Here is a 27986-nt window from a genome sequence, read left to right as displayed (position 1 = left end):
GTAGCATGGAGAGCTGCAGTCTCTGGACTGAAGACCACAACAACAACATTCAGATCAGTTGGCAAAATTTTACTTACCTTGTCAAACACTTTTCACATCACTCTCCTAACACTCGTTCAGCTTGATTTGGTTTTTGTTTGTCAAAAGCTTGATTTAGTTTTTGTTTGTCAAAAGCTTGATTTAGTTTTTGTTTGTCAAAAGCTTGATTTAGTTTTTGTTTGCCAACAAGGCTTCTACTTTTTTTTTGCCTCTTGTCACTATTGCTAAACAAAAAACTTTTTATTATTGTTAACATTCCACAGAACACCTGCATTCATTGACCCTGGAACAGCCTTATGATCACCGATTGTCTGCTCTGCATTTGCTCATTCAAGAAGTTCAGCAGTGTTAGTTACTTGGGAGTCTAGACTTTGCCCCTGTGTGTCAGTTCTCTGACTATTTGCTCGGAGTAATTTTCAGGCAAGATATTCAGAATACATATTTGTGGGCACCAGTTTTAAACATACAAACTTTTGCATTCCAAAGCTGGCAAACGAAAAATTCCCTTATATCACAATAGCATTATCTGAAACACTCTGCCTCAATGGCTCCTGGGGCAGATGGTCTCTAAAAGCATCCAATGACAATGTATGACCCATCTTTAATGATAATCTTCACCCAAATTATTTCACATTCAGGTCCTGTAATAACTTCACTATATGTATTATCAAGTTCTATATAGCAATAACAATGCCACCACCATTGGCTCCTAGGCTGTCCTTGTGATTTACATTCCAATCTGAATACAGTACTTCATTGCTATCCTCTTTTGGTTTCAGCCAGCTTTCTGTTCCTATTATGATGTGGATGTCATTACCTTTAATAAGTGAGATTAATGTTGGGACCTTCCAACATTTCAAAAACTTTTCCTTAAATAAACACATGGTGCCCATTGTTGGGTTTGACCTACCACCAATTTTTGGAATTCTCCTGAAATATGTATCGTGCAGGGAATATTGGCCAGTGCGGCATATGCTCCACCCTTGCACCTTTCCATCTTTGCTCCCTTCTCTTTAGTAACGTAACACGCCCAAAACTCAGCACGGTAGCTATACGGTTGTGGGGTGGGGGTGTCATGGAGTACCTGCATTGTGGTAACCCCCTAACCATGCAGGGATTGCACTGTTGGTGCCTGAGCTGAAAACTCCCCATTTATGCCAAGGAGTATGTGCCCGCTGTAACTGGGGCATGGGGCATCCGAGCAATGGATTACTGCCCAGGTGACCGTGGCTGAAGCTGGGTGGCACCCATAGGAAGAGCAGATGAAGTTTCCTCTGGCTGGTACCTGTATGAACCCAGCAGTCTCTATGGAAGGCAAGCCCTCTTTTAATGCACAGAGATACAACCCTAAAATGGTACCTCCCCTGGCTACACCAAGGGAGGAATGTAGGGCTTAATGGGAAGCAGAGAAATTCCTTCTGGCCACAACCACCTTATTCTTTGTGGAGAACTTAGAAGACAAGTTTGAGAGGTGGCAGCCATCTCGACACTAAAAAGTGTGTTAGTTTTGATCAAAACAGCTTCCCCTGCCCAGTCACAGGCACTGCTCACTTGTAACAAGTTAGGTGACATACTGGTGACTGTCACTCCCCGTAACATTCTAAGTATGGTTCAGGGCATCATTTTCCACCAAGACCTGTTCTTGCATGTGCCAGCATGGAGCGATGGGGTGTTCACTTTGACTTTCGTTTACATAGGGGGCAACAGGACAATAGGGTGCCAACTGGTGCCTTCATCTTGATCTTTGAAGGTGATCCATTGTCTGCAAAGATCAAGGTGATGGTATAGCGATGTGATGTGAAACCAGAAGCTCCCCCACATGCAGTGATTGAAATTTTGGCACATGTCTGTGTGTTGCAATGCTAGCTTCATCTCTAGAGATTGTGGACAATTACTGCGTACGAGCACTCCATGTGATCCCCCACCCCCTTGTCAGATTGCACTGGTTTCCAGAGAGAGAAGAAAATACAAGGATACAAGACTCCGTACAAACTATCGTGTCAAGATGCCAAAAAGTAGTACAAGCGGTTGCACATAGCCTGTAAAACAATGTCATTTGCTACAGCTACAATGACATCTCCTTCTTTTATGATGGTATTCCGGCCATTACACCTCCTACAGTGGGTCGTCAGGACCACTCAACCATGCCTGCCCCCTGATGGTTGGGGCTCCCCTCTTGCTGCTTCCCCCCACACATACTTTGGGACCAGTGGCTTCTCACCCAGCAGGGACATTGGTCCCCACCTCCCAGCTGGCGACGAATCACCTCCCTCTGGATTCTCTTGCCAGGAAGGGGTCCCTCAGGACACTTTCTTCCAAGTTTTCCGTCAGTCCAGAGTCAGACAATAGGTGATGACCGAAGGAACCACAAGCTGCTTGTCACAGGGCTTTGCAATCATCGTCTTTGCCTGAAACTAATTTGAAGAAGCCCTCACAATCATTGAACTCCTCTAAGAAAAGAAAAGACAAGGAAAAATTCCTCCTAGAAATAAAACATTCCAGTGGCCCCCATGCCAATAGATCCTCCCTTTTACACTCCTGTGGCCGAGGCAGAGATTCCAGCAACCCCTGAGGCCTCAGTTTGCACCACACAATGGAATCCGATATCGATGCCATAATACCTGTAAGTGGCAGCAGGTGACCAAGGACATAACTGCCTCCTCGGTCACTTCATGGCCTCACAGTACAACAACAACATTATTCTCCAGTGGAAATGTAGCACTTTTTTCCACCCCCTCAGTGAGCTACAATATCTTTTAAGAACTTCCCCCGTCTTCTGCTTTGCCTGTCAGGAGATTTGGTTTCCAAAAATGCAGACCTCAGCCCTTCATGGATATCAGGGCGATTATAAGAATCATGCGGGCAGATTTGTACATATGCTCTGGACACTGTATAGCCACCTTATGCCTGTTAATACACCTCTGGAGGGTGCGGACGGAGTTTGTACATACATTCTGGACACACTATGTAGCAACCTTGTGCCTCTTAATACACCTTTTGAGGGTGTGACTGTTCAGCTAAGAGCATTTCATGATATTACCATCTGCTGTATGTACCTCCCTCCCAATGGTGAAGTGTCTAAGAACATATTGTTTGCATTGGTTACCCAGCTGTCCCCCCACCTTTCATAATCTTAGGTGATTTCAATGCCCATAACCTCTTGTGATGTGGAGCAACAATAACTGGCCACGGAAAACTTACTGGCACAACTTGACCTTTGCTTTTTGAGTATTGGTACCCCCACACACACTTGTGTGTGGCACACAGAACTTTCTTTGCCATTGACATTTCTATTTGCAGGCCCTTGTCTTCTCCCATCCAACCACTGTAGAGTCCATGATGACCTGTGTGGTAGTGACCACTTCCCAATCTTCCTGTCCCTCCCTCAGCGTTACTCCGCTGGATGCCTGTCCAGATGGGCTCTCGACAGTATTGACTGGGGTGCTTTCACCTCTGCTGTCGACCTCGGCTCCCTGCTGCATGGAGACATCAAAGAGACAATTCAGAATACAATTGCACCCATTCTTTCAGAAGCTGATTTGGCGATCTCGTATTGTTTGTGCTGGCCCTGATAGAAGACCGCACCTTGTTAGTCATCAGAAACCTCAGAGGCCATTAGAGATCATAAGCAGACTCTCCAGGGCCATAAGCGGCACCCATTGATGGAGCGCCTCATTGTCTTTAAACGGCTCCATGCCCGGCCCTGCCATCTAATAAAACGATGGAAACAGGAATGTTGGAAATGGTATGTTTCAACCATTGGACCACGTAACTCCCCTTTCCAGGTTTGGGCAAAGATCAGATGTGTCTAGGGATACCAGACATCTGCAGGTGTACTTGTTATTACCTTGAATGGCACTGCCTACACTGACCCACAGCCACCGAAAATTTTGCTCTGCATTATGCTTGAGCCTCTCCATCTGAGAGTGTGTCCTAAAACAGCAGGTGGAACGAAAGCAATTACCATTTACAATACATCATCTGGAGTAATTTAATGCTCCACTGAGCGAATGGAAATTCATCAATGTCCTAGCCCATTGCTCTGATAAAACCCCAGGGCTGAATGGCATCGACAACCAAATGATCAAGCACCTGTCAATGAATTGTCAACATCATATCCTTGCCATCTGTAACTGCATTTGGAGTGAGGGCAAGTTCCCATTGCAAAGGTGAGAAAGTATCATCATCCCACGATTGAACTGGGTAAACACCTCTAGAAGCAATTATCGCCCAGTAAGTCTCACCAATATTCTCTGTAAATTGCTTGAAAACATGGTGAGCCTGTGGATGTGTTGGCTCCTTGAGTCTCGGGGTCTTTTGGCTCCACCCCAGGATGGTTTTTGCCAAGGCTGTTTCACTACTGATAACCTGATTTACCTGGAGTCTGCTGTTTGAACAGCGTTTGCCCAATGTCAAGACCTTATAGCGGTCTTCTTCGAGCTGCAAAAGGCTTGTGATACCATGGCCTTGCTACCTTACACAAAAGAGGTCTCTGGGATCCACTCCCAAATTTTACTCAGGACTTCGTGTTGCACCATGCATTGCGGGTTCAAGTTGGTGCCTCCCACAGTACCCCACATTTCACACAATGGGGTCATGCAGGGCTCTGCACTGAGTGTTCCTCTCTTTCTAGTTGACATCAATGGTCTAGCAGCAACTTTGGAGTCCTCAGTATCACCCTCCCTGTAAGCTGATGACTTTTGCCTCTACTATTGCTGCTCTAGTGTGGACGTCGCTGATTGTCAACTGCAAGGTGCCATACGAGAGGTGGAGGCATGGCCCTCATCCATGGCTTTCAGTTGTCAGCCACCAAGACTCTTGTCATGCACATCCCCGTCGATGTTGTTCTCTTCACCTACAACTAGAACTTTACCTCAACAACCAACTACTGAATGTGGTGGAGACTGACCACTTTTTAGGACTGGTCTTCAATTCTCGGTTGATGTGGATTCCGCTGTTCACAACCTGAAGCGAAAATACTGGCTGCACATTGATACATTTCACTGCCTGATGAGTAACTCTAGCTGGGGTGCAGATCACACTACCCTTCTGCAGCTGTACAAAGCCCTGATACAATCCTGTCTTGTTTATGGAAGTCTGGCATACAGTTTGGCATCACCCTCAGCATTACGAATACTGGATCCAATATACTAATGTGGGGTTCGACTTGTGACAGGAGATTTTGAACTAGCCCTCTGAACAGCTCATTTTTTGAGGCTGGGATCCCTCCATGGTGGATCAGGTGCCTACAACAGTTTATCAGTTATGCTACCCAGGTTCACCGCTCCCCTCAGCACTTGAACTACCATCTCTTTCCAAGCACAGAGATCCATCTCCCACAACGGTGGCCCAGATTATGAATTACAGTCACAATCCGCATCCGGTTTCTTCTCTGTGAGCACCATTTGTTTCCTCTTCCACCTCTCATGTGGGCCTACTCACGTACACCTCCATTGAGCATCCTTTGGCCCAGCTTCGTCTTAACCTACCATAAGATCCAGAAGATTCGATCTCTCAGGAGGCCCTCTGACACAGATTTTTCTCCATCCTTAGTACATCTCGAAGTTCATAAGTAGTCTATACTGATAGCTTGATGGTTGCTGGTCACATGGGCTTTGTTTATATTCACACAGGACATACTATGCACTCCTTCTCAGACGGCTGTAGTGTTTTCACTGCTTAGTCGAGAGCCATCTCACATGCTCTTCAGCATATCCATTCATGCATCGGTGGGATCCTTTCTCATCTGCAGCAACTCCTTGAGCAATTAGCAAGCTCTCGACCAGTGCTACCCTCAACATCTCTTGGTTATTGCTATCCAGGATTCCCTGTATACCCTCAAACAATGTGGATGCTCAGTGACCTTCGTCTGAATCCTGGGCCACGTCACTATCCCAGGGAATGTGCTCACTGATAGCCTCACCAAACTGGCTACCAGTAAACTGACTCTTAAGATGAGTATTCCGGAAACAAACTTCCGATCAGCGTTACACCGTCAAGTTTTAGGACTCTGACTTCACCAAACTAACTACAGGTGATAAAGGAGACTAAGAATCTGTGGAGGTCCTCCACACAGGCCTCTTGTGAGGACTCTACCATCCTTTGCCGGCTCCGCTTCAGCCATACTTGGTTGACTCATGGTCATCTACTCCGTCACAAGGACCCACCCTACCACTGTTGTGGTTCCTGTTTGATGGTGGTCCATATTTTGCTGGACTGTCTCAACCTAGCTGCCCTACGGCGGACTCTTAATCTCCCTGACTTGCTAATCGTGGCATTAGGAGGCGATGCCTCTGTGGCTGACTTATTTTTACATTTATTAATGAAGGGGGCTTTTACCACTCTCTTTAAGGAAGGGCCACTTACCCTTATCGGCCCATTGATGTGTTGACAGAACACTTTGTGGCTTCCTCTGCCCAGACCAGGCTGCAGTTGTCTGGGTTTGGTGGTCCAGCCCAGTTCTCACCCTCCCTGCTCTTTTACTCTTCTTCCTCACTCTCAAGTGGAGTGTTAAGACGTGTTCATTTTTTGTCCCTCTGTGCTTTTCTTACACTGTCTATGTTGGTTAGACAGTTTCTGAGTGGAGTACCTCTGGTAAGTGGTAGGGGCTGGAGGATGTACGTCCCCTCATTGCACTCTGCTTTCAGGGGCTTCCAGCTGCTCCCTAGATGAGACGCTTTGCCTCCTTTTCCTCCTCTGTCTTCCTTTCTTGTTTTTGTCCCTTATCTCGACTTCATTTACCTTTCGTAGACCTCGGGGTCTTGTTCCCCTGGGGTTTGTGCTTTTAGGCTACCTCTGATCTTCAGTCTTGGAGACCTGTCTGTTCGAGGAAAAAGGGGATGAAGACCTTGTAGTTTGGACTCTTTAATCATCCAACCAACCATAGGCCAGGCTGTTCTTGCAGGTATCTGTTAGCTCACCTGTAAGCAGATGCAGATAGCATAAGCTACCTACCAGCTACTTGACCACCTCTGGTCCTGGGGGATCAGCTGGGAAAGTATGATCGCACAGGTACCTGACTGCCCTCACATTAGCTGTTTGCCCACCTTTCCTCGCGCCCCACTTCTGGATGCCTGACTGCTTTCTGGTGGAACTTGTGTCGGAACAGCTTAGGACGGGAGGGGGGGGGACCACGCCAGGTGTACTCTGCTGCCTTAGTAGCCACTTCCTTTGTGTAGTGCATGCCTACCTCATTTGGAGATATTTTTTGTAGGGGGGAGTATCTATAATTCTCCACCTGATTGCAACAGTTGGGATATTGGCGCCAGAGATCAAATCAGAATTGTCAGAGCTCTTGTTCAGTCTATCCAGCTGGCTACAAACCATAGGACCATGATTGATTCTGAAAACAGTGCATCAAATATTTGTCTAGAGCAGTTCAGCCTGTCGTGTAAAGGCTGCGACTGACACTGTCGCTGAGCCAGATGCTGTCACCTCTCCTGTTTCAGAGGAAACCACTCAGCCTGCAAGATGCAGGCAATCGTAGAGGGTGGGATTATTGGTAGTTGGGAACTCCAACGTTAGGCGCGTTATGGGGCCCCTTAGGGACTTGGCTGACAAGAAGGGTAAGAAACCAATGTGCACTCCATGTGCATACTGGGTGGAGTCGTTCCAGATGTGGAGCGGGGTCTTCCCGGATGCCATGAAGAGCACAGGGTGCAGCCAACTGCTGGTGGTTGCTCACATCGGTACCAATGATGTGTGTCACTTTGGATCAGAAGAGATTTTCTCTGGATTCGAGCAGCTAACAGAAGTGGTAAAGGCTGCCAGTCTTGCTTGCAAGATGAAAGCTGAGCTGACCATTTGCAGCATAGTCGACAGGACCAATTGCAGACCTCTGGTACACAGCTGAGTGGAGGGTCTGAATCAGAGGTTCAGACAGTTCTGCGGCCGTGTAGGCTGCAGATTACTCAACTTGCACCAAAGGGTGGTTGGGTTTCGGGTTCCACTGAATAGGTCAGATGTCCACTATACGCAGGAGGTGGCTACTTGGGTAGCAGAGGCTGTGTGGTGTGGAGTGCGTGGTTTTTTAGGTTAGAGGGTCTCGGAAAAACATAAGAAGGGCTTCAGCCACAAAGGGTGCAGGCTGAACACAGGAAGAACGTTGATACAGGAATCATTGGTATAACAGTTGTAAATTGTCGTAGCTGTGTTGGGAAAGTACCAGAGCTCCAAGCACTATCAGAAAGCACTGATGCTCAAATCGTTATAGGCACTAAAAGCTGGCTAAAGCCGGATATAAGCTCAGCCGATATTTTTGCGATGAACCTAATGGTGTTCCGAAAGGATAGACTAAACACGGTTGGCGTTGGCGTGCTTGTTGCTGTCAGAAGTAGTTTATATTGTCGCAAAATTGAAGTAGATGCTTCCTGTGAGTTAGTACGGTCAGAGGTCATTGTTGGCAACCGGAATAAAATAGTAATTGGATCCTTTTACTGACACCTCCCCACCCCCCCCCCCCCCCACCCCCCCACCCCCCCACCCCCACCCCCAATTCAGATGATACAGTTGTTGAAAGGTTCAAAGAAAACTTGAGTTTGATTTCAAACACGTACTCGACTTATATGATAATAGTTGGTAGTGACTTTAATTTGCCCTCAATATGTTAGCGAAAATACATGTTTATTTCCTGGGCTATGCATAAAATATCATCCGAAATTATGCTAAACGCATTCTCTGAAACTTATTTCGAGCAGTTATTCCATGAGCCGACGCGAATAGTAAACGGTTGTGAAAACACACTCGTAACAGCAAATAATCCTGAGTTAATAACGAGCATCAAAACCGATACAGGGATTATTGAACACAGGGTTTTCATAGCGAGATTGAATATTGTAGTCCCCAAATCCTCGAAAAATAAGCAAAAAATATACCTATTCAAAAAAGCAGATAAAAATTCACTTGATGCGTTCCTAAGAGAGAATCTCCACTCATTCCAAATTAATAATGTAAGTGTAGACCAGATGTGGCTTAAATTCAAAGAAATAGTATCGGGAGCAATTTAGAGATTTATACCAAATAAATTAACAAACGACGGAGCTGATCCGCCTTGTTACGCAAAACGGGTTAGAACACAGTTGCAGAAACAACAAAACAAACATGCCAAATTTAAACAGATGCAAAATCCCCAAGATTGGCGATCTTTTACAGAAGCTCGAAATTTAGCGCGGACTTCAGTGCAGGATGCCTATAATAGTTTCCACAACAAAACTTTGTCTCGAAACCTGGCTGAAAATCCAGAGAGATTCTGGTCGTATGTGAAGTATGTTAGCGCCAAGAAACAATCAATGCCTTCTCTGCGCGATGGCAATGGAGATACTATCGAAGACAGTGCTGCCAAAGCAGAGTTACTAAACACAGCCTTCCGAAATGCCTTCACAAAAGAAGACAAAGTAAATATTCCAGAATTCGAATCAAGAACAGCAGTCAACACGAGTAACGTAGAAGTAAATATCCTAGGATTAGTGAAGCAACTTAAATCACTTAATAAAAGCAAGTCTTCTGGTCCAGACTGTATACCAATTAGGTTCCTTTCTGAGTATGCTGATCCATTATCTCCATACTTAACAATCATATACAACCATTCACTCGATGAAAGATCCGTACCCAAAGACTGAAAAGTTGCCCAGGTCACACCAATATTTAAGAAAGGTAGTAGGAGTAATCCACTAAATTACAGGCCCATATCATTAACGTCGATATGCAGCAGGATTTTAGAACATATATTGTGTCGAACATTATGAATTACATTGAAGAAAACAGTCTATTGACACACAGTCATCATGGGTTTAGAAAACATCGTACCTGTGAAACACAACTAGCTCTTTATTCAGATGAAGTGTTGAGTGCTATTTACAAGATATTTCAGATCAGTTCCATATTTATGGATTTCCAGAAGGCTTTTGACACTGTACCACACTAGCAGCTCATAGTGAAATTGCGTGCTTATGGAATATCATCTCAGTTAAGTGACTGGATTTGTGATTTCCTGTCAGAGAGGTCACAGTTTGCTGTAATTGACGGAATGTTATCGAGTACAACAGAAGTAATTTCTGGCATTCCCCATGGTAGTGTTATAGGCCCTTTGCTGTTCTTATCTATATAAACTATTTTGGAGACAATCTGAGCAGCCGCCTTCAGTTGTTTGCTGATGATGCTGTCGTTTATTGACTAATAAAGTTGTTAGAAGATCAAAACAAACTGCAAAATGATTTAGGAAAGATATTTGAATGGTGCGAAAAGTGGCAGTTGACCCTAAATAACGAAAAGTGAGAGATCATCCACATGAGTGCTAAAAGGAACTCATTGAACTTCGGTTACACGATAAATCAGTCTAATCTAAAAGCCTTAAATTCAACTAAATACCTAGGTATTACAATTATGAACAACTTAAATTGGAAGGAACACACAGAAAATGTTGTGGGGAAGGCTAACCAAAGACTGCGTTTTATTGGCAGGACACTTAGAAAATGTAAAAGACCTACTAAGGAGACTTTCTACACTACACTTGTCTGTCTTCTTTTTGAATATTGCTGTGCGGTGTGGGATCCTTATTAGGTAGGACTGACTGAGTACCTTGAAAAAGTTCAAAGAAAGGCAGCACTTTTTGTATTATCGCAAAATATGGGAGAGAGTGTCACAGAAATGATACAGGATTTTGACTGGAAATCGTTAAAAGAAAGGCGTTTTTTGTTGCAACGGAATCTTCTCAAGAAATTTCAATCACCAGCTTTCTTCTCCAAATGCGAAAATATTTTGTTGACGCCAACCTACATAGTGAGGAACGATCACCATGATAAAGTAAGGGAAATCAGAGCTCGTACGGAAAGATATATGAGTTCATTCGCTATACGATATTGGAATAATAGAGAATTGTGAAGGTGGTTCAGTGAACCCTCTGCCAGGCACTTGAATGTGATTTGCAGAGTATCCATGTAGATATAGACGTAGAATGGCTGCCAAACCTAGGTTATGAGTGGTTTTAGCGCCAACATGACTGCAAAAAGTAGTCATAAAGCTTTATCATCTTGGAAAAAAAAATTGCTGTGGCAATGAAACTTCGTGATGGCATGTGTCTGTCTCAACATATTGACTTTTCAATGTGACAATAATTCACTGCAATGGAAGATTGGATGGAGAACTTGTTTGTTGAAGGCTGTATTTTAGCTGTTTTGGAAATGTTCTACCTCAAAAATTACATTTGCATTCTATAAATGCCTGTCACTGGGTACCTTGTCAGGAGAAAAAATTTAATAGCCCAGAGAAGCATCATGTGTACCTGTCCTGTCAGGCTAAGGTGGACATTGTCACAGAGCAAAAATACCCCCCTTGGACGGCTTACCACCAAATTTCTCCTTGACACCAACCCATAATTTCGTTAGCAGACCGAGCGAGGTGGCGCAGTGGTTAGCACACTGGACTCGCATTCGGGAGGACGACGGTTCAATCCCGTCTCCGGCCATCCTGATTTAGGTTTTCCGTGATTTCCCTAAATCGCTTCTGGCAAATGCCGGGATGGTTCCTTTGAAAGGGCACGGCCGATTTCCTTCCCCATCCTTCCCTAACACGAGCTTGCGCTCCGTCTCTAATGACCTCATTGTCGACGGGACGTTAAACACTAATATCCTCCTCCTCCTCCTCCTCCTCGTTAGCAGATTTCAGTTGTATGCTCCTCTGACAGTTTGCCTGTCATGAACAACATAATGTGGTAGGGGGCAAAAAAAAGGAATTCCAAAAATCTTCTCAATGTCTCCACGCCTACACTGCTGTTGACAAAACTTAAATCACCCGCTGTAGCACCAATGGTCAGTCGAAACTGAATGATCGAATCATCAAAGTACTATATTCTCAGTGATATCAACCAGTGTCCAAAGTGTTAAGCTTTAATTAATATGAACAAAGGAGCCCGATATGCACGGTAAGACAAAATTTCTTGTCTACTTCTAACTGTTTGGTAATAATATTACTACATGCAACTATTTTTAAAGTTATTAACAAATATTTGTTTTATGTAAATAACTGATGATTGGGTATTTACATTTCTGGTAATGGGATATCGGCACAAATCCATTGCTTGGTTTGCACCTCTGCCTTGGAATTATAGTGATACACTGAGCACTCATCCACTGTGATTAAGCAGCTAAATAAATCATGTGATTTTGTCTAACACAGCACATTTGAGTTGCTGCTGCAGCTTGGCAGGCTGCTCGATTGCAGAACCCAGCAGATGGAGATCTTTGTCATGTTCAAAATGTCATGCAAGATATTGAAAACTGATCCACATCCAATTTTCACTTTTTCTGTTCTTGCCTGGATTGTACTGTGATGGCCTTCAAGCATCAGGGCGTCCGCTTCTCTTGCTATTCCCGATTCTTCATGGAGAGATGATCTGACACTTTGTTTTCATCATTCAGGCTTGCTTAACAGCACTTGAAACATCTACACTATCTGACAAATGTAGCAAATATGGTCCAGTGTTCCTGTATACTTCCATCATCTCAGCACGCATTGTTGCAGCATTGTCCCTCTGCGAATTCAGAAAATGGCTTACCACATGAGACTGTGCCATTTTGTTTTGTCTCCTCTAGCAGCATGCTGCTGTAGTGTGGTCTCTGCATTTCAGAGCATACCAGGACTGCAAACTTGGACCTCCAAATAAACAAAACTTCTATTAACAACATTTTCTTTCAAGATGATAATTAAAGTTAGTAAAATACCCCTCATATTTTCAAGAAGTTTCACCCATAGTATACAATAACTGCTGCCAGAGCCTTTTCCACAACTCAAATGAGTCTTTCCAGCAAGCATAATGAGTACACACTGGCCTTCTTTCTCAGTCTGCCTGTCATTTCCCTGAGAGGCTCTGTTACCTCACTAACATTGGAGCTGTGCTTTGGACGCGAGTCCTTCAGCGCAACAGAAGAGGCAACTCCTGGTGGCTTAGATACATTATCAACACTGGGTAGCATCTTGCTGTTATTGCTGAGTCATAGTGGTACAGATGTGCAGCCAGTTTCCCCAGTTGCTTCCAACTCAGAGATACAAGAACCCACCTTTGTTCAACACTCACTCTTGAATAAGGACAGGCTGGTCAGATGTTGCACATTTTGAGGACAGTGTTTTCGGGCATTTCTGGAATACCAGATGTGTCACAGTTTTTGCCAGTGAAGCCCCAGCATCACTGTAGCTTAGGGGAACACCCTGAGGTGTGTCACAATGACCAACACAGCTTCTAGTTTTTTCCGGATAGCTACCAAGGTACCTTGTCTGCTCACTACCTGTACAGTCCCATATAACTGGCTTATAAAGCCTGTCCTGGGTCAGGGGGAGGCAAGAGCGTATGTATTACCTTTAACAGCAACAGAGTTAAAATTTCTTTTCAGTGAGTTAGATTTAGATTTTCTAAGATTTTGTTAAATAGTTTGAGACAAATTCCAAGATGGTTCCTTTGGAAAGGACATGCTGAAATCCTGTATCCCTCACCAAGCCAAGTTTGTATTTGATGATGTGGTCTGTGGGGAGGTTAAACCTTAATCATCCTGCTCTTCCACAGAAAATTGTATTTACGACAAGATGGGTGTTGGTGAAATGTAGTTTATCGTACATGAAGGGTACAGATTTTTCATCATCATTAATTTTTAATTGCTACTAAGCTTAGTTGCGCATAGTGCAGGTTGAGGCAAGGGGACTAAAGTAGTACTCACAAACTAGTACAAAAATTATTCTAACAGTACATCATTTAAGTGAAAACTCTTAAGTTGTTGTATGTTTATAGGTACAGATGATGAGTATGGTGAAGAGACTCCTCGACAACAGATGACAGTGAAGCGAAGTCAGGAAGCAGTGCGAGCACACGTGACACGGAGGGCAACAGCCCTTCTAGATGGTAGTGCTGGTGCAGGATCAGGCTCTGCTGGCAAACTCAGGCGCTTGGCTATAGGACCACGATGGCGACGACGTGACCATGTTGATGAGTTGCTTGTGCGTGAGGCACGTGACGAAGAACCTGGTTGGATTGACTACCGGCGTGATGAAGCACAGCTGCGCAATGAAACAGCATGTGCACTGCTGCATGATTTGCTCGATGATACTGTGACTGCTATTACAACGGCCATTACAAGACGCATGGCTCCCAAGACAACAGGCAAGTGGCAACCAGTACTCAGTTTTTTCTCTGTCAAATCAAATATGTATATTATATTGAAATTCTACATCAGCATAAAATATCTATTTCATAAATTTTCACTACTTACAACTGTATGCCATCCATGTTATCTAGGTGTTTATTTTTATCATCTCTGTAACTTATAGAATGTACACATTACTGAAAATAGTATTATGTCTACACTTCGGTAAATATAAAATTTGTCTCAAAATACCATTAATAATTTCCTTTGTGTGTATCGATAGATTTGTTTTGTGCATACCTTAAATGGGAGCAGTGTTCTTAAACAGCTTGTGGGAGTCACCACATCAACAAGGAAAGCCCACAGTACACCATGAAGTGTTGTGCTTTGGAGAGAACAGAGTTGGTTACTCCTTGGTTTACATAAATTTCCTTGTCTTTGTAGTAGCAATGATTTTGGAATTTCTTTGTTGAAGTCTGATGAAAAAGGTTATTGAAGCATTCTAGTTGGTGTGTATCATTTGATTAAATAGTGAGAAACAGGGATTGCCATAAAGTGGTGCAAGCAAGTAAAAACAGTAAAATGGACACACAGAACCATATGATATCATCAGGTCAAGACATAACTAGATGACAAACAAGAAAGCAGTTCGCAACCTTCCAGGACAGTTTGCAGACACAAATCGCAGACCTGCAATTAGTGGTGTCAGAGCAGGGAAGTCCAATGATGAGTGTGTAATCACCAGGTGGTGCCAGATGTGGTTTATTGGAAGACCACAGATGAAGGTACAGACACGACAATTTCTGCCAGACAAACTGGCATTTTGATTTGCAGTGCTGGAGCGGGCATTTGAACAGAATGAAGTAAGGGATGAATGAACGAAATTCGCAGTAGCGATAAACACATTAGATCCCTAGGTACCTGCTATAGACACATTTCATTCTCACGTCGCCAGAAAAGCAACAATTCATATATTATTATTATTATTATTATTATTATTATTATTTTTTTTTTTTTTTTTTGACAAAGTTATTAATCAGCAGTGTGTATAAACTGTTGGATCAGCGCATTCAACAAGTTTTGCCTAAGAAGTTGATGGGGGAGATGATTCCCTCCGAGTACTGATGGCACTCCCCTGACATCATTGGCGACACAGAATTACTGGACAGGACACTGTGTCATGTATAGTTAGCATAGCTACTGGGGCAATCAAAACAGCAGTGGTCATATACAAAAAAGATTGTGTTACTGCACTCATAGTGTTAACGGACAGAGTTTTTGAAACATTAAATGCCTCACTACAGTAAGTGTTGCATTGGTTGCTGATGAGTTAGGAGCTACCCAGAAAGAGCAGCAGTTGGATGTAATGAAGCAGTTACATAAACTGCAGAAGATGAACATGCCACAGAGACAGTGTCCAGCTGGAAGAGCTCACCAAGACAGGACACGAGGTACAACAGTGGGATGAACCAGAGCAGTTTTTAGCAACATGTCTGTTGTAATCACTGCTGACTCAACAACAGTGCTATGAGATGCACCTACCCAAACGGCATCAGCGCCCAGCAGTAGGCACAGTCGCAAGACTCAACAAAAGCATCTGCAGCAGGGAGGTGAGCATAGGAAGGAGCTCAACATGGTGAGTGACTTATCTCACTTACCTATCCTGCCCCATAGATTGGACATTAGAGACGCGAGGTCAGACCTCTACTATCTCCTGGATTCCACATTGGAGATCAGTGTACTGCTGGTAGGAAGCACCAGAAACATTTCTAGGTTACGCTACATCGTCAGCGGCTGGGACACGCCCACTCAAAGACAAAGTAGCTTTCATCAAAGAAATACCGTGCTCTACTGATTATCACCAACTTAAAGGGTTTCTTGGAGCTGTAAGTTATTACTGACAGCATCTATTAGAGATGGGTGAAAAGCAGGTACTGTTGATGACAGCAACACTAACAGGTAGAAATATGACAGTGTGATTTCTGTATCTAGCCTGGAAGGCAGCACGTGGGTCTGCTCGTAAACTGAATGGGTAGGTTGAATGTAGGAAGCGAGTAGGAGCAGGAAAAGGAAGTACTGCTGTACTGTGTATAAGTTATAACTCGTATACTTAACTTTGCATACAGATGAGCTCGTAGATGCAAAGCCGTACAGGTATCAACGGTAAGGGCTCCTAGTAGTGAGAAAAACTATCATTGAAGTAACAAGGTCAGTAATGGCCCCCTATGAAGTAGAAACAATGTTGCTAGGTTGTCTCCTCGGAATCAAATGGGCTGAATCTGGAGCGGAGCTCATATATCTCCACAGCGCTGGCTAGAGGGTGGTGTCGGTGTCATAGTGCCAACCTACAAACTTGCACCTACACCTTGGCATCGTAGCTATTGATACCACATCCTTCCCCCCTGAAACGACGCACCGTCGTTGAGAAGGGCTTCCGGCGGCAGGTGGAGGGACCCAGGGGCGGCGCTGCTGAGGGGGCGGACAGCGAAACTGCCAGGGTGCACTGTCCACCCACGAGCGGGCGAGGAAAACGCCCCGTGGAAAACCTGCCCAGGCACACGCACTGCCACTGTGTATGCTTGGGTGATGAGGCGGAGCAATGACCTCCATGGTTGATGGCAGAGGCCTCGTGACAGCAGCCCCAGCGTCCATCGGTTCGGGCACCACGGAGGAACACGGCGGCGGAGACGGCCAGAAGTGGGGCCATGGCGGCATGAGAGGCACCCATGCGGTGCAGGTGACCAGACCGGCAGCAGCGACGACGGCAGGCGCACCCGCTGTGGAGGTGCAAACGGTGGAGGCTCCGTCGGTGGAGTTGTGGGCTGAGGCAGAGGAAGCCACAAAGCCTCCAGTTCTGCCAGAAAACCAGCGGCAGGAAACCAAGGACAGCACAAACGGATCTGGTTCCGGTGTCATTTGAAAGTGACAGAGGGACGATAAATGACAAATAAGGCGCAGCAAGCTGGCGAAGAATGTGCCCCTGCTCCCAGCGCTGCCTGCCGGAGAAAATGCAATAGAACACCAAATCATTCAGCGCAAAGCCAGAACGAGGCAAAGCAGCGGGAGCACGCAGCGGTGGCTGCAATAGCTGCAGGAACGACCGATGGGCACAGCCATGTAGCAATTCCACTGCGGAATGGGTGCCGCGCGGCTGGGAGCTATATGAAGCAAGGAAAGTCCATAGCGCGCGCTCACGAGAGTGGGTGTCGTGCAACTTGCTCATCTGCGACTTAAACGTACGCATAAAGTGTTCAGCCTCGGTGTTCGACTGGGGGTAGAACGTGGCTGAGGTCAGATTGTGAATGCCATTAGCAGCACAGAATGCTTCAAACTCAAAGGACACAAATTCTGGGCCATTGTCGGAAACAATAACTTCAGGAAGGCCCTCGATACAAAAAATAGGCATCAAAGGCCAAATTGTACTGGCAGATGTAGTAGAAGACATAGGTACAACAAAAGGGAAGTTGCTGTATGCATCAATGACTATCAACCAGCTAGTGTTCCAGAAAGGACCCGCAAATAAATATGAACACACTGCCAAGGCGCAGTAGGAGTCGACCATGCAAAGAAGCACTGGCAGGGAACAGATTGATGCTCCGCACAAGAGCGACACTTAGTAAGAAAATTCTCAATATGTTTAACAATGCCGACCCAAGTGCAGTGACGATGCATTAATTGCTTCTCCCGCACTATACCCCAATTATTAGCGTGCAGCAGTTGGAGGATTTGCGACTGCAACAAACGAGGTACAACCACACGAGACTGATAATTGTCAGTTCATAACAAGATAACACTGTGGTGTACAGACAAGTTGTGACATTGCGCAAAGTAATGTCGAACAAGTAGATAACGAATCTGTGTAGCAGAGGGAGGCAATTAAATATGAATATACTGCAAAAGAGTATGCAAAGAAGCTTCGGTGGCTGTCACGGAACCAATGCGACGAAAATCCACAGGAAAACCATCAGCTAATTCCTTATCTTGCGAATCAATAAACATGCATGACAATTCAGAAGAATCAAACACTGTGTCAGAATCGATAGGTAGACGAGACAAAGCGTCAGCATTGCCATGCTGCGCCATAGGACGAAACAAGGTTTTGTAATTGTAGTTAGACAAAAACAAAGACCAACATTGTGACGTTTGTGCAGTACGGGCTGGAACTGGTTTTGACGGGTGGAACGACCACGTCAAAGGCTTATGGTCAGTGACCAAATAGAACTTTCAACCGTACAAAAAATCATGAAACTTGGTTACTCCATAGACAACAGCTAAAGCTTCCTTCTCGGTTTGAGAATAGTTTTGCTGGGCAGAATTGAGCATCTTAGACGCAAAGGCGATCGGACGATAGACAGAATTAATGCAGTGCGAGAGAACCACTCCGACGCCGTGAGACGATGCATCGACAGCCAAAACAGCAGGTTTGGAGGGATCCAAAGGAATCAAACAGCAATCACTCAACAAAGCAGATTTGAGCTTGTGGAAAGCAGCGCCACATTCCGAAGGTCAAACAAAAGGAACATTCTTACACTGAAGGCGATGCAAAGGCGCTGCAATCTGCACTGCATTTGGTATAAACCGAATATAATATGTAATTTTGCCCAACACAGACTGAAGTTCTTTCAAGTTCCTGGGCACTGGCAAGTCTCTAATTGCACTGAGATGGGACAGTGAGGGGTGGATACCCTGTCAATTAATCATATGTCTTAAATACTGAATCGCAGTGTGAAAAAATTTGCACTTGTCTCTGTTACACTTTAGTCCTGCCTGCACAAATACAGTAAATAAGGCACGCAAATTCTGAAGATGTTCGTCAGGGATGCGACCTGATACGACTATATCATCCAGATAGTTGGAACAACCAGGGACAGTGGCACACAACTGTTGCAAGTAAGACTGAAAATAGCAGGAGCCGAAGCACAACCGAACAGAAGGCGGCGAAACTTGAACAATGCAAGGTGGGTGTTGATCACAAAATAGCTCTGCGACTGTTTGTCGAGTGGAATCTGAAAGTGTGCGTCCCGCAAGTCAATCATGCAAAAGAATTTTCCCGCTCCAAGCTTATCAAAAATGTCTTCAGGATGCGGTAAGGGAAACATAGCTACCACTGTCTGGGGATTTACTGTAGATTTAAAGTCAGCACAAATACGGAGACGACCGTTTGGTTTTTTCACACACACTATAGGCGAAGCCTATGGCGAAGCAGAAACAGGTTCAATAACACCACTGTCTTGCAAATGCTGAAGTTCAACAGCTAAGGCGTCGCGCAGTGTATGCAGTACTTGGCGTGCACGCCAGAAAATATGCATGGAATTGTCTTAAACTACAACATGCGCTGCAAAGTCTGTGGCACAACAAAGGCCATCAGAAAAGAGTTCAGCAAAATCATCGCATAGTGTGGCACCACTGTCTGCATGGTCACTAGCGTTGATGCAAAGTACATTGTCCTGAATTGCGAGTCCAAAAAGTTCAAATGCGTCCAAGCCAAAAATGTTTGTAGCATCACTAGAGCAGAGCACATGGAAAGAAACTGTATGCGTCGTTGCAAACTACACACGCTGAGCACTGAGATTTCCTGTCCAGTAAATGCAGTCAGCGTGGAATGCGAACGACGAAGCGGAGGCAAACCAAGCAAGTCATACGTTGATTTGTTCAGTAAAGAAACTTATGCACCAGTGTCCAGCTGCATGCGAACAGAACGTCCACAAGTGTGCAAAATCACAAAAAGTTTCCTCGCATCGCGCTCGATACGAGAGGAAGTGTCTGGCAAAACTTGATTCACACAACGAGCTGTAGAAGCATGTAAAGCAGAATGCTTTAAATAAATGGTATTAACATGCATAGGCTGGTGTGAGTCATGATCACGACGGTTGCCATTGCAGTGATGCCCACGCAAGTCACACAAGCCAGAGACAAGTTGTGAATCAGAGTTTCTCTTACTACACACAGCTTGCATGTGTCCTTTCTTATTACAAAAATAACACTGTGCTTGACGGAATGGGCAACTGTCCCGTGGGTGGGCACGAAAGACGTTCGGACATGATTTCTGTTTCTTAGTGGGTGCCTGGTGTGAAACATGTTTACATGCGCACGAGTGGCATGGCATGCCCGGCAGTCCTCGGGCTGGGCAGGAGTGCACGTGTTGTGCCGCCCTAACAGTACACACACACATGGAGTCACGTCGAATGCGGACTAGCCATATCTAATGTATCTTGTCTTTCTAGCAGGTCCACTACTTCCTGCAAAGACGGGTTTTTAAACCTGAGCATTTGCTCGCGGATGCAGTGTTCTGCCACATTCTGCGCAATAGCATCTCTAATCATTATATTTGCATACGAGCGTCCACACGAGCAATTAAAGTCACAATCAGATGTTAGTCCCTGAAGGTCCGCTAACCAAGATTTATTCGACTGAGTAGGGCCATGCCGGAGGCAAAAGAATTTGTAGCGTGCAGCTACCACATTTACACTATCAAAGAAGTGGGAGCTTAAAGCATCAATCACTTCATCGTAAGTTTTAGTTTCTGGGTGGGTGATGGGAAAAAACTTGACGAGCACACGATATAACAAAACACCCGCGTTGGCAGTGAAAAAGGCAAGCCGCTCTGTAGTTGGTATGTTGCATGCTGCGAAGTGTGCCTCGAGCTGGGTGATGTATTCTGGCCAGCGTTCAGCGTCAGGATTGAAGGCACGAAATGGCGGCTCTGGAACCGTCGTTGGCATTGGTACAGGCGGTGGCGTTGGAGGCGCCGTAGTAGCTGCAGCTTGTAGTGTGACCAGTCCATTTATGGCAGCAAGCAGCTGCATCATTTGCTGAGCTTGAAAACTTACAAGATCGAACAGCGAAGCCTGTTCCTGTGGCAAAGCCATGGTTTACGCAAATGAAAGTTTATATAGCGAAAGGTAGGAGCACTTAGATACAGTCACTCAGTCACAGGGGGATATCACAAAAAAAAACTAAAGCAGTACCGAGTGAAAAAGGAAATGATAGGAGAGGAAAAAAAATTTTTTATCCCATCCTCATCGCCAACTTTTGTATCCTGCCTGGAAGGCGGCATGTGGGTCTGCTCCTGTATACTGAATGTGTAGGCCAAATGTAGGAAGCGAGTAGGAACAGGAAAAGGAAGTACTGTGTACACGCTGTAACTCTTTTACTTAACTTTGCGTACAGATGAGCACGTAGGTGCGAAGCCGTACAGGTATCAACGGTAAGGGCTACTAGTAGTGAGAAAACCTGTCATTGAAGGAACAAAGTCAGTAATGGCCCCCTATGAAGTAGAAACAATGTTGCTAGGTCGTCTCCTCGGAATCAAATGGACTGAATCTGGAGCAAAGCTCGTAGATCTCCACAGAGCTGGCTAGAGGGCACTGTCATCGGTGTCGGTGTCGTAGTGCCAACCTACAAACTTGCACCTACACCCTGTCATCGTAGCTATCAATACCACTGATGGCCTCTGAAATTCATTCCCAAAATGCAGAAGGCATTTGAGCAAGTCAAATCCAGCCCAAGAAAGGCAATCCTGTTGGCACATCCTGTTCAACAGGCACCATAAGCTGTAGTGATCGATGCCAGCCAACAGTTGATTGGAGCAGCCCTCCAGCAGTACAAGGACGAGCAGGTCAAATGGAATGCTTATGACTAAGAGTTACTTGTAGTATATGAGGCAGAGCTATACTTTTGTCCATATGTGGAAGCTAGAACATTCACGGTTTATACTGGTCATAAACCGATGACATTCGCATTCACCAAGAACAAAGACACCTGCTCCCCATGGCAATTCAGGCAGTCAGTTGACCATGGACTTGCAACACATGGATAACATAGTTGTTGAAGTCTTGTCTAGATTGGCGGCTATCTCCTAGATTATTGATTATGAACATTTAGCAAAGGCACAAACACTTGATCCCTAGCTCAAAGAGTTGTGACAGAACATTTATACGGGACTGCAGTTTAAGAAAGTCTGGTGCAATATCTCACAAGACAAGCCATGGCCATTTGTCCCCAATGAACTGTAGAAGTTGTCCTTTGACAGTATTCATGGGGTAGCCCACTCGACTGCAAACACCACAGTGAATCTCATGACAGACTGGTTTGTGTGGCCAAGCATAAGGAACATTTGCCATGTACAGATGAAGACATGTCTGGCAGTCCAGAGTTGCAAAAATGGGCACCTCATCCACAAATCAGTAGGGGATTTCCCACTGATGACAGAATTGCTTGCACATGTCCACTTAGATATCGTGAGACCATTGCCGCCATCGGAAGTGCTTTGCTATCTGCTAATGACCGAAGACCAATATACACAATAGGCTGAAGCAGTGCCATTGTTGGACACACCAGGAGAGATGGTAGCACAAATCTTCCTGGCTACATGGATAGCACAATTTGGTTTGCCCTTTGCATGTGTCCACTGACCAGGGTTGCCAGTTTGAGTTGTCATTCTTAAAGGTGTCCAGACTGTGTGGATTCTGGCTTTATCACACAACTGCCTACCATCCATTGAGTAATGGAATGGTGAAATGTTGGCACTTGAACTGTAAAGCTATGTTGTTATGCTTGTGGAGAGTTGGATCTCGGCTTTGTCATTGGTTCTACTGGGATTGTGAACCGCTTGTAAACCAGATTTATGAGCATCTACAACCAAATTGATTTATGGAGAGATCTAATATCTGCCAGCAGAATTTTTTGCTACAGCCGAGCATTCAGCCATGGGGGAAATGCTGTTTGTCCCACAACAAATACGTAACCACATATCCAAGCTCCATCCTTCAGCTGGTTCACGGCACAGGAACAGCAACATCTCCTGCGCAAGGAGCTTCATTCATGTTCACACGTTATAATCAGGAGGATGCAGTTCAATAACCACTACATTCACCTTATTCAGGGCTGTATAAAGTGCAAGACAAATAGATGTTAATGGTAAATGGCAGATGGTTTCATTGAACAGAGAAAAACCCGCACACATATTGAAGTCAGGTGAAGAGATCATGAATGAATGAAAGTAAGTAAGTAAGTAAGTAAGTAAGTAAGTAAGAGACACTGTTCCCCCACAGGGACAGCAGGAAAGCAGCCTCTAGGAGGCCGATCAGCCCCTTGAGAGAAGACATAAGCACCAGAGGCAAATTCTTGAGCAGGTTGATGGATCACATACTGATAGAAAACATTCCCAACATTCCCAGAGGTCTGCTGTCAGGGGGGGGGGGGACTGTGTAGGAGTCATCGCCGTCAGACGGGAAAGTGCGAATTTATAAATTTCCTTGTTTTTGTAGTAGTGATGTTTTTGAAATTTCAGTGTTGAAGGCTAATAAAAATGGTTATTGAAGTTGTAATCTCACCCTCTGTCTCTGCACAAGTTTTGAAAGTTTCGAGAGGTGTGAGATATACAAAATAAAAACTTTTTACTTATCTTCATTTTCTCTTATTGTTGTTGGCTGCAGTTATTGCATCTAGGGGTATATTCTTGTGGGTGAAATTTTGATTTATATCATTGACTAAATAACTGAAGATGATTTGCCTGTATTATTCTTTAGTTTTATTCTTTGTCACATTTTTCAATACCACTCCATCTTTACAATTTCCTCTTCTATCACATCACAAATTACATTATTAGTGACACAATCAAAAACATGTTTTATTCCATCAGAGGCGTGTCCTCTACTATGAACATTCTGTGGTACTCACAATATTCCAGAGAATTTACAAAGCAAAAGAGTTCACAAACTTTCTTGACAAAAGCAGAATCTTTACCAAAATGTATCATTATTTTGTGAGAGAGTCCAGAAATAAGTTCTATAATTATAGTCAGATAATGCAATTAATAATAGGAATTTTAAGTATGCCAGATATTTCATAATTTCAAATATTTCTAAAAGAAGAGTAATTTTTACTGTACGTACAGAGTACTAACAAATTGATTTCTTTTTACATATTTTAGCCCAAAACATAATACATCCTATACAAAATCATATGAAGTTCATTCAGTTAAACAGCTGATATAATGTTTACCTGTACAAGAATCAATACTATACATGGTATCGGTTATTTCTATATAAAAAGAAGGCAATGTTAGAGGAGGGCTTCCCATTGCAAAGTGTTCTAGCTGGTGGGTGTCATTTGATTAAATATTAAGGAACCAGGATAATTAGAAACTTTTTAATACACTATCAATTGAATTTTTGTTATTATGTCAGAAGCCATACCAGAAATGCATCTGTGATTTTGGCAGTTAACACTCCATATGTAGAGCTAAATTTATACATCATAGTTGAAGTTGCATGATGTGTGCCATAGACTGCATAGTCTTTCTGTTTCATAATCATTCACTTAATTTCTTGTTTTTTTTTATAACACAGAACATGATGGAAATGACTGCTTCTCACCACTTTATACCTCAACATTTTATCTCTGTCTTATTTACATCTGGGGACATCCAATTACGATGATATTTCTCACTGTCCGATATTTTATCATAATTTTACAATGTTGTTGATGCCAATTATGCACTTAAATCTCATTCATATTTCATTATTGATAATTTCCACCATCTGGACATTGTCACTGCCTTGCTCATGCTTCAGTATTACAAACACAAGCGTTAATTCATACTGATAAATGTGTATATAACACAGGAAGACTGTTCTATTTGTATACTCTCAATGTTTTACTTGTGATAGAATCACATTTGTTAGCATTACATTCTGACCATTTTCATTGGGATATTACATACTTTGATATACCATTTATGATTGCCCCCCCCCCCCCCCCCCAAACACACACCATTTTAAACAAAGTTGTAACATTTGTTTTAGTTACACAAGAACAATACTCAATGACAGAGACTGCTGTTACAGTTGTCACAGCAAGATGCGTAGTTTCCAAAACATGGCCATGCTACCATTAATTTATCTACCGTGCTTCAAGTAAATAGTCTGTTTCCCAATAAGGCCCCATGCAGAATTCAGCAGTGTATAGTTTTCTTTTATCATTTTATACTTTTCTTGTATGTATGCATGGCAATGAAGTACAATGACCTTTGACACAAGTATATGAATAGGCAGACTTGAAGTGTAGTTTCACAGATGATCACTAAAGTAATGTTTTGAAGTTCTAAAACTTGAGACTATCTGCTTTCATTGGAAATACTACCTCTAAATGTTTCACACCAATATTTTGTGGCTTTCAAAGTGAAACTTACCATAAATATGCTGCAAGAAATGTCACCTTGGAGAAATTAAAGAGGTCACTAATCCCGTGCAGTGAGTGACAGTGTGATGTCCATTTTAGTTAAAAATTCATTCATTGACAGTGTTGTTTAGATAAGACACCCAATACTGATAACTTGGATTTTATCAGTTACATAGTAGAGATTCTCATTCATATGGAACATTTCAAAAAGTTTTACCATTCACAACACACCTAACTAACTCGTCTTGATTTCCTTTGAAACAGATAGCAGATCGCTGTTTGCTTTTATGTTGTGTTACATAATGTTTATATCTTATATTTAAGCATGATGTTCATATAGTAAACATAACACAATCATTAAAATTAGAGATGCAGTGATAGAAGTTACTTAGCTGCATGATCTGACTCGTTTTCAGGTGTGATGTGATTATGTCATTGTCTTACGTGGGACTTCTGCCACTAACTTGCAGCAGATATTCTCCAAAGTTCCAGCACATTGAAAAGTGAAGACCATAAAGATACTGGAACCTTTTCTTTCTCCAGGAACATGACTTCAGTGCGCTCTAATTTGATGGTATAGTTTAAAAATGTTTTATGGCACATTCACAGTTTGTCATTTATTGTGTAAGGCAGTTGCTCAGCATACCCGTCCACTCTCTTTGAATTCCACGAAGCAAGCTTTAAGACACAGCTAATTCCACAATACTCAGGTGCACATGTGAGACTGATTTTATTTTTTTACCTAATTTATCAAGACATTTTAATAAATTCTCAGATTATTTAGTAAAATTTTGGTGTTGAACTGGACAGCTTTAAGTTTATAGGAATAAACAGAGTGAAATTTGTACTTAAATGCAGGAAAAGCAACTGCAACTCCAGTGTCAGTATAAACTTGTGTGTGTGTGTGTGTGTGTGTGTGTGTGTGTGTGTGTGTGTGTGTGTGTGTGCGCGCGCGCTTGCACTTGCGTGCACATGTTTTTCCATATTTTTATTAAGTAACTGTTGGTGCCTCGGAGTGCAATTAGTAGCCGTTTTATTCGTCTTTATTTATTTAAATATCTGATTTGAACTTGTTAATTGATGACAGTTATTTTAATTATTCATTTTGTTAATGAAATTATTCTTCACTCAGACTACTCCAAGGAACAAATTAAACTGAGTTTTATTTAATTCTGTGGGGTTATATTGTATACAGTAAATGTGTAATATAGGACACGATTACAAAGTCTAACATCATTGATTATAAAGAACAGAGACATAAACATCATTTTAACTAAAAGGAAGTCTTTCAAGAATAGAAAGCTCCACAGGAATCTGAAGTGAATAAAAACTTCATATCATTATGACTAGTAATAAATAGTTATGATTTAACCAATGAGAAAAAGAAAAAAAAGCATATACACACTTTTTGTTGTTAGTTGTATATGAGATCTCTTACTTTGTGAAATTTTTGTTTACGTATGCTTCTGAATGAACCTTCTGTGCCCCCACTTTCTCAACTCTGGTTCCTTTCTATTTTTCTTACTTGACATTTTTCATTTGAAATTTCTAGGTGGATGTTGCATGTTCTTGACATCGGTCTGACAGTAATTGTGTGTTTAGCTTAGATAATGTAATGTGTCTTACCTATGTTTTGCAAAGAGTGTTAAGCAATATATTTGCCATAACTCTGTCTTTATTTATATTATCTGTTGTCAGACAACTGTAGTTTCCATTTTTGACACTGCTGATAACATTTGTTAAACAATAATTGACGCAACCACAGACATTATCTAAAATTAAATTGTATTTCAGATAGTAAATGATGAAACATTATGTATCATACCAAACTATGATTATAGATATATATTTTCATAGTAATGTTTATTCCAGAAAAGTGTAAGCAGTTGTAATAATCTTTGTAAAATACAATGTTTTTATAGTGTTAATACCATGAACAGATTGTAAAAATGTTATTTTCATGTACAGTTTTTGATAATAAATTATAAAATAAACTTTCTGTGGTCTATGGAAAGATTTTGAATGTACTCACTTTTGTTTAGATGAAAAAAAATATCAACCACCTACGTCTTTTCTGTGCAAGTTATTTATCAATTGTTGTGTAGTAGGTTTAATATGATTTTCATGAATTATTCAAAGTAAATATCAGAACAGTTTGTAAAACTGTTCATGGCCTGAACCCCTGATACAGAACTAGTGTCGTATCTCTCATGAAATTGATGAAATATTAAACTCTATCTATCTTTCTTTTCTTTGCTCGATATCCTCCTCTTTCTCTCTTAGAATTATCTGCTTAATCGTGGCTTTGGAGATACTTGCCTATTCACATCACAAAGACCGAAAAACTTCAAATGTCTGATTTTGAAATTGTTTGAGTATTATTGTTGTTCAGTTTTGTAATGGCACTGAAATATACTTCTGCCACATTACTTGTTCAGAAAGTATGATCACAATGAACAGGATTGTGTATTAGCTTGCACATAATTTGCTTGTGCCATTTGATTTTTTAGAATAACTTTCTTTATGTCATGTCCATGATCACAAACTTGTAGGTTCTCATGCTACTGGTTTCAGTCGGCAATGACCATCTTCAGATCTGCAGTAAAACATGGGAAAAAGCACAAATACAGCTAATGG

The 27986-nt window shown here is 42.9% G+C and overlaps 1 protein-coding gene across 1 annotated transcript in view; it reads left to right on the top strand.

The window, feature by feature from the left end:
• LOC126481187 (uncharacterized) overlaps nt 1-27254 on the top strand; it is a 402240-nt gene extending 374986 nt beyond the window's left edge. Inside the window, exons 28-29 of the mRNA XM_050104775.1 lie at nt 13814-14182; nt 25766-27254. Of these exons, the coding sequence (XP_049960732.1) occupies nt 13814-14182; nt 25766-25776 (380 nt within the window). The 3' untranslated portion in view covers nt 25777-27254. The remainder of the gene's footprint in view (nt 1-13813; nt 14183-25765) is intronic.
• The last annotated feature ends 732 nt before the right edge of the window (nt 27255-27986 follow it).

Source organism: Schistocerca serialis, chromosome 5 (genome assembly GCF_023864345.2).
Source record: "Schistocerca serialis cubense isolate TAMUIC-IGC-003099 chromosome 5, iqSchSeri2.2, whole genome shotgun sequence".
Lineage (NCBI taxonomy): Eukaryota > Metazoa > Arthropoda > Insecta > Orthoptera > Acrididae > Schistocerca > Schistocerca serialis.
This window is presented reverse-complemented; position numbering and strand designations above follow the sequence as displayed.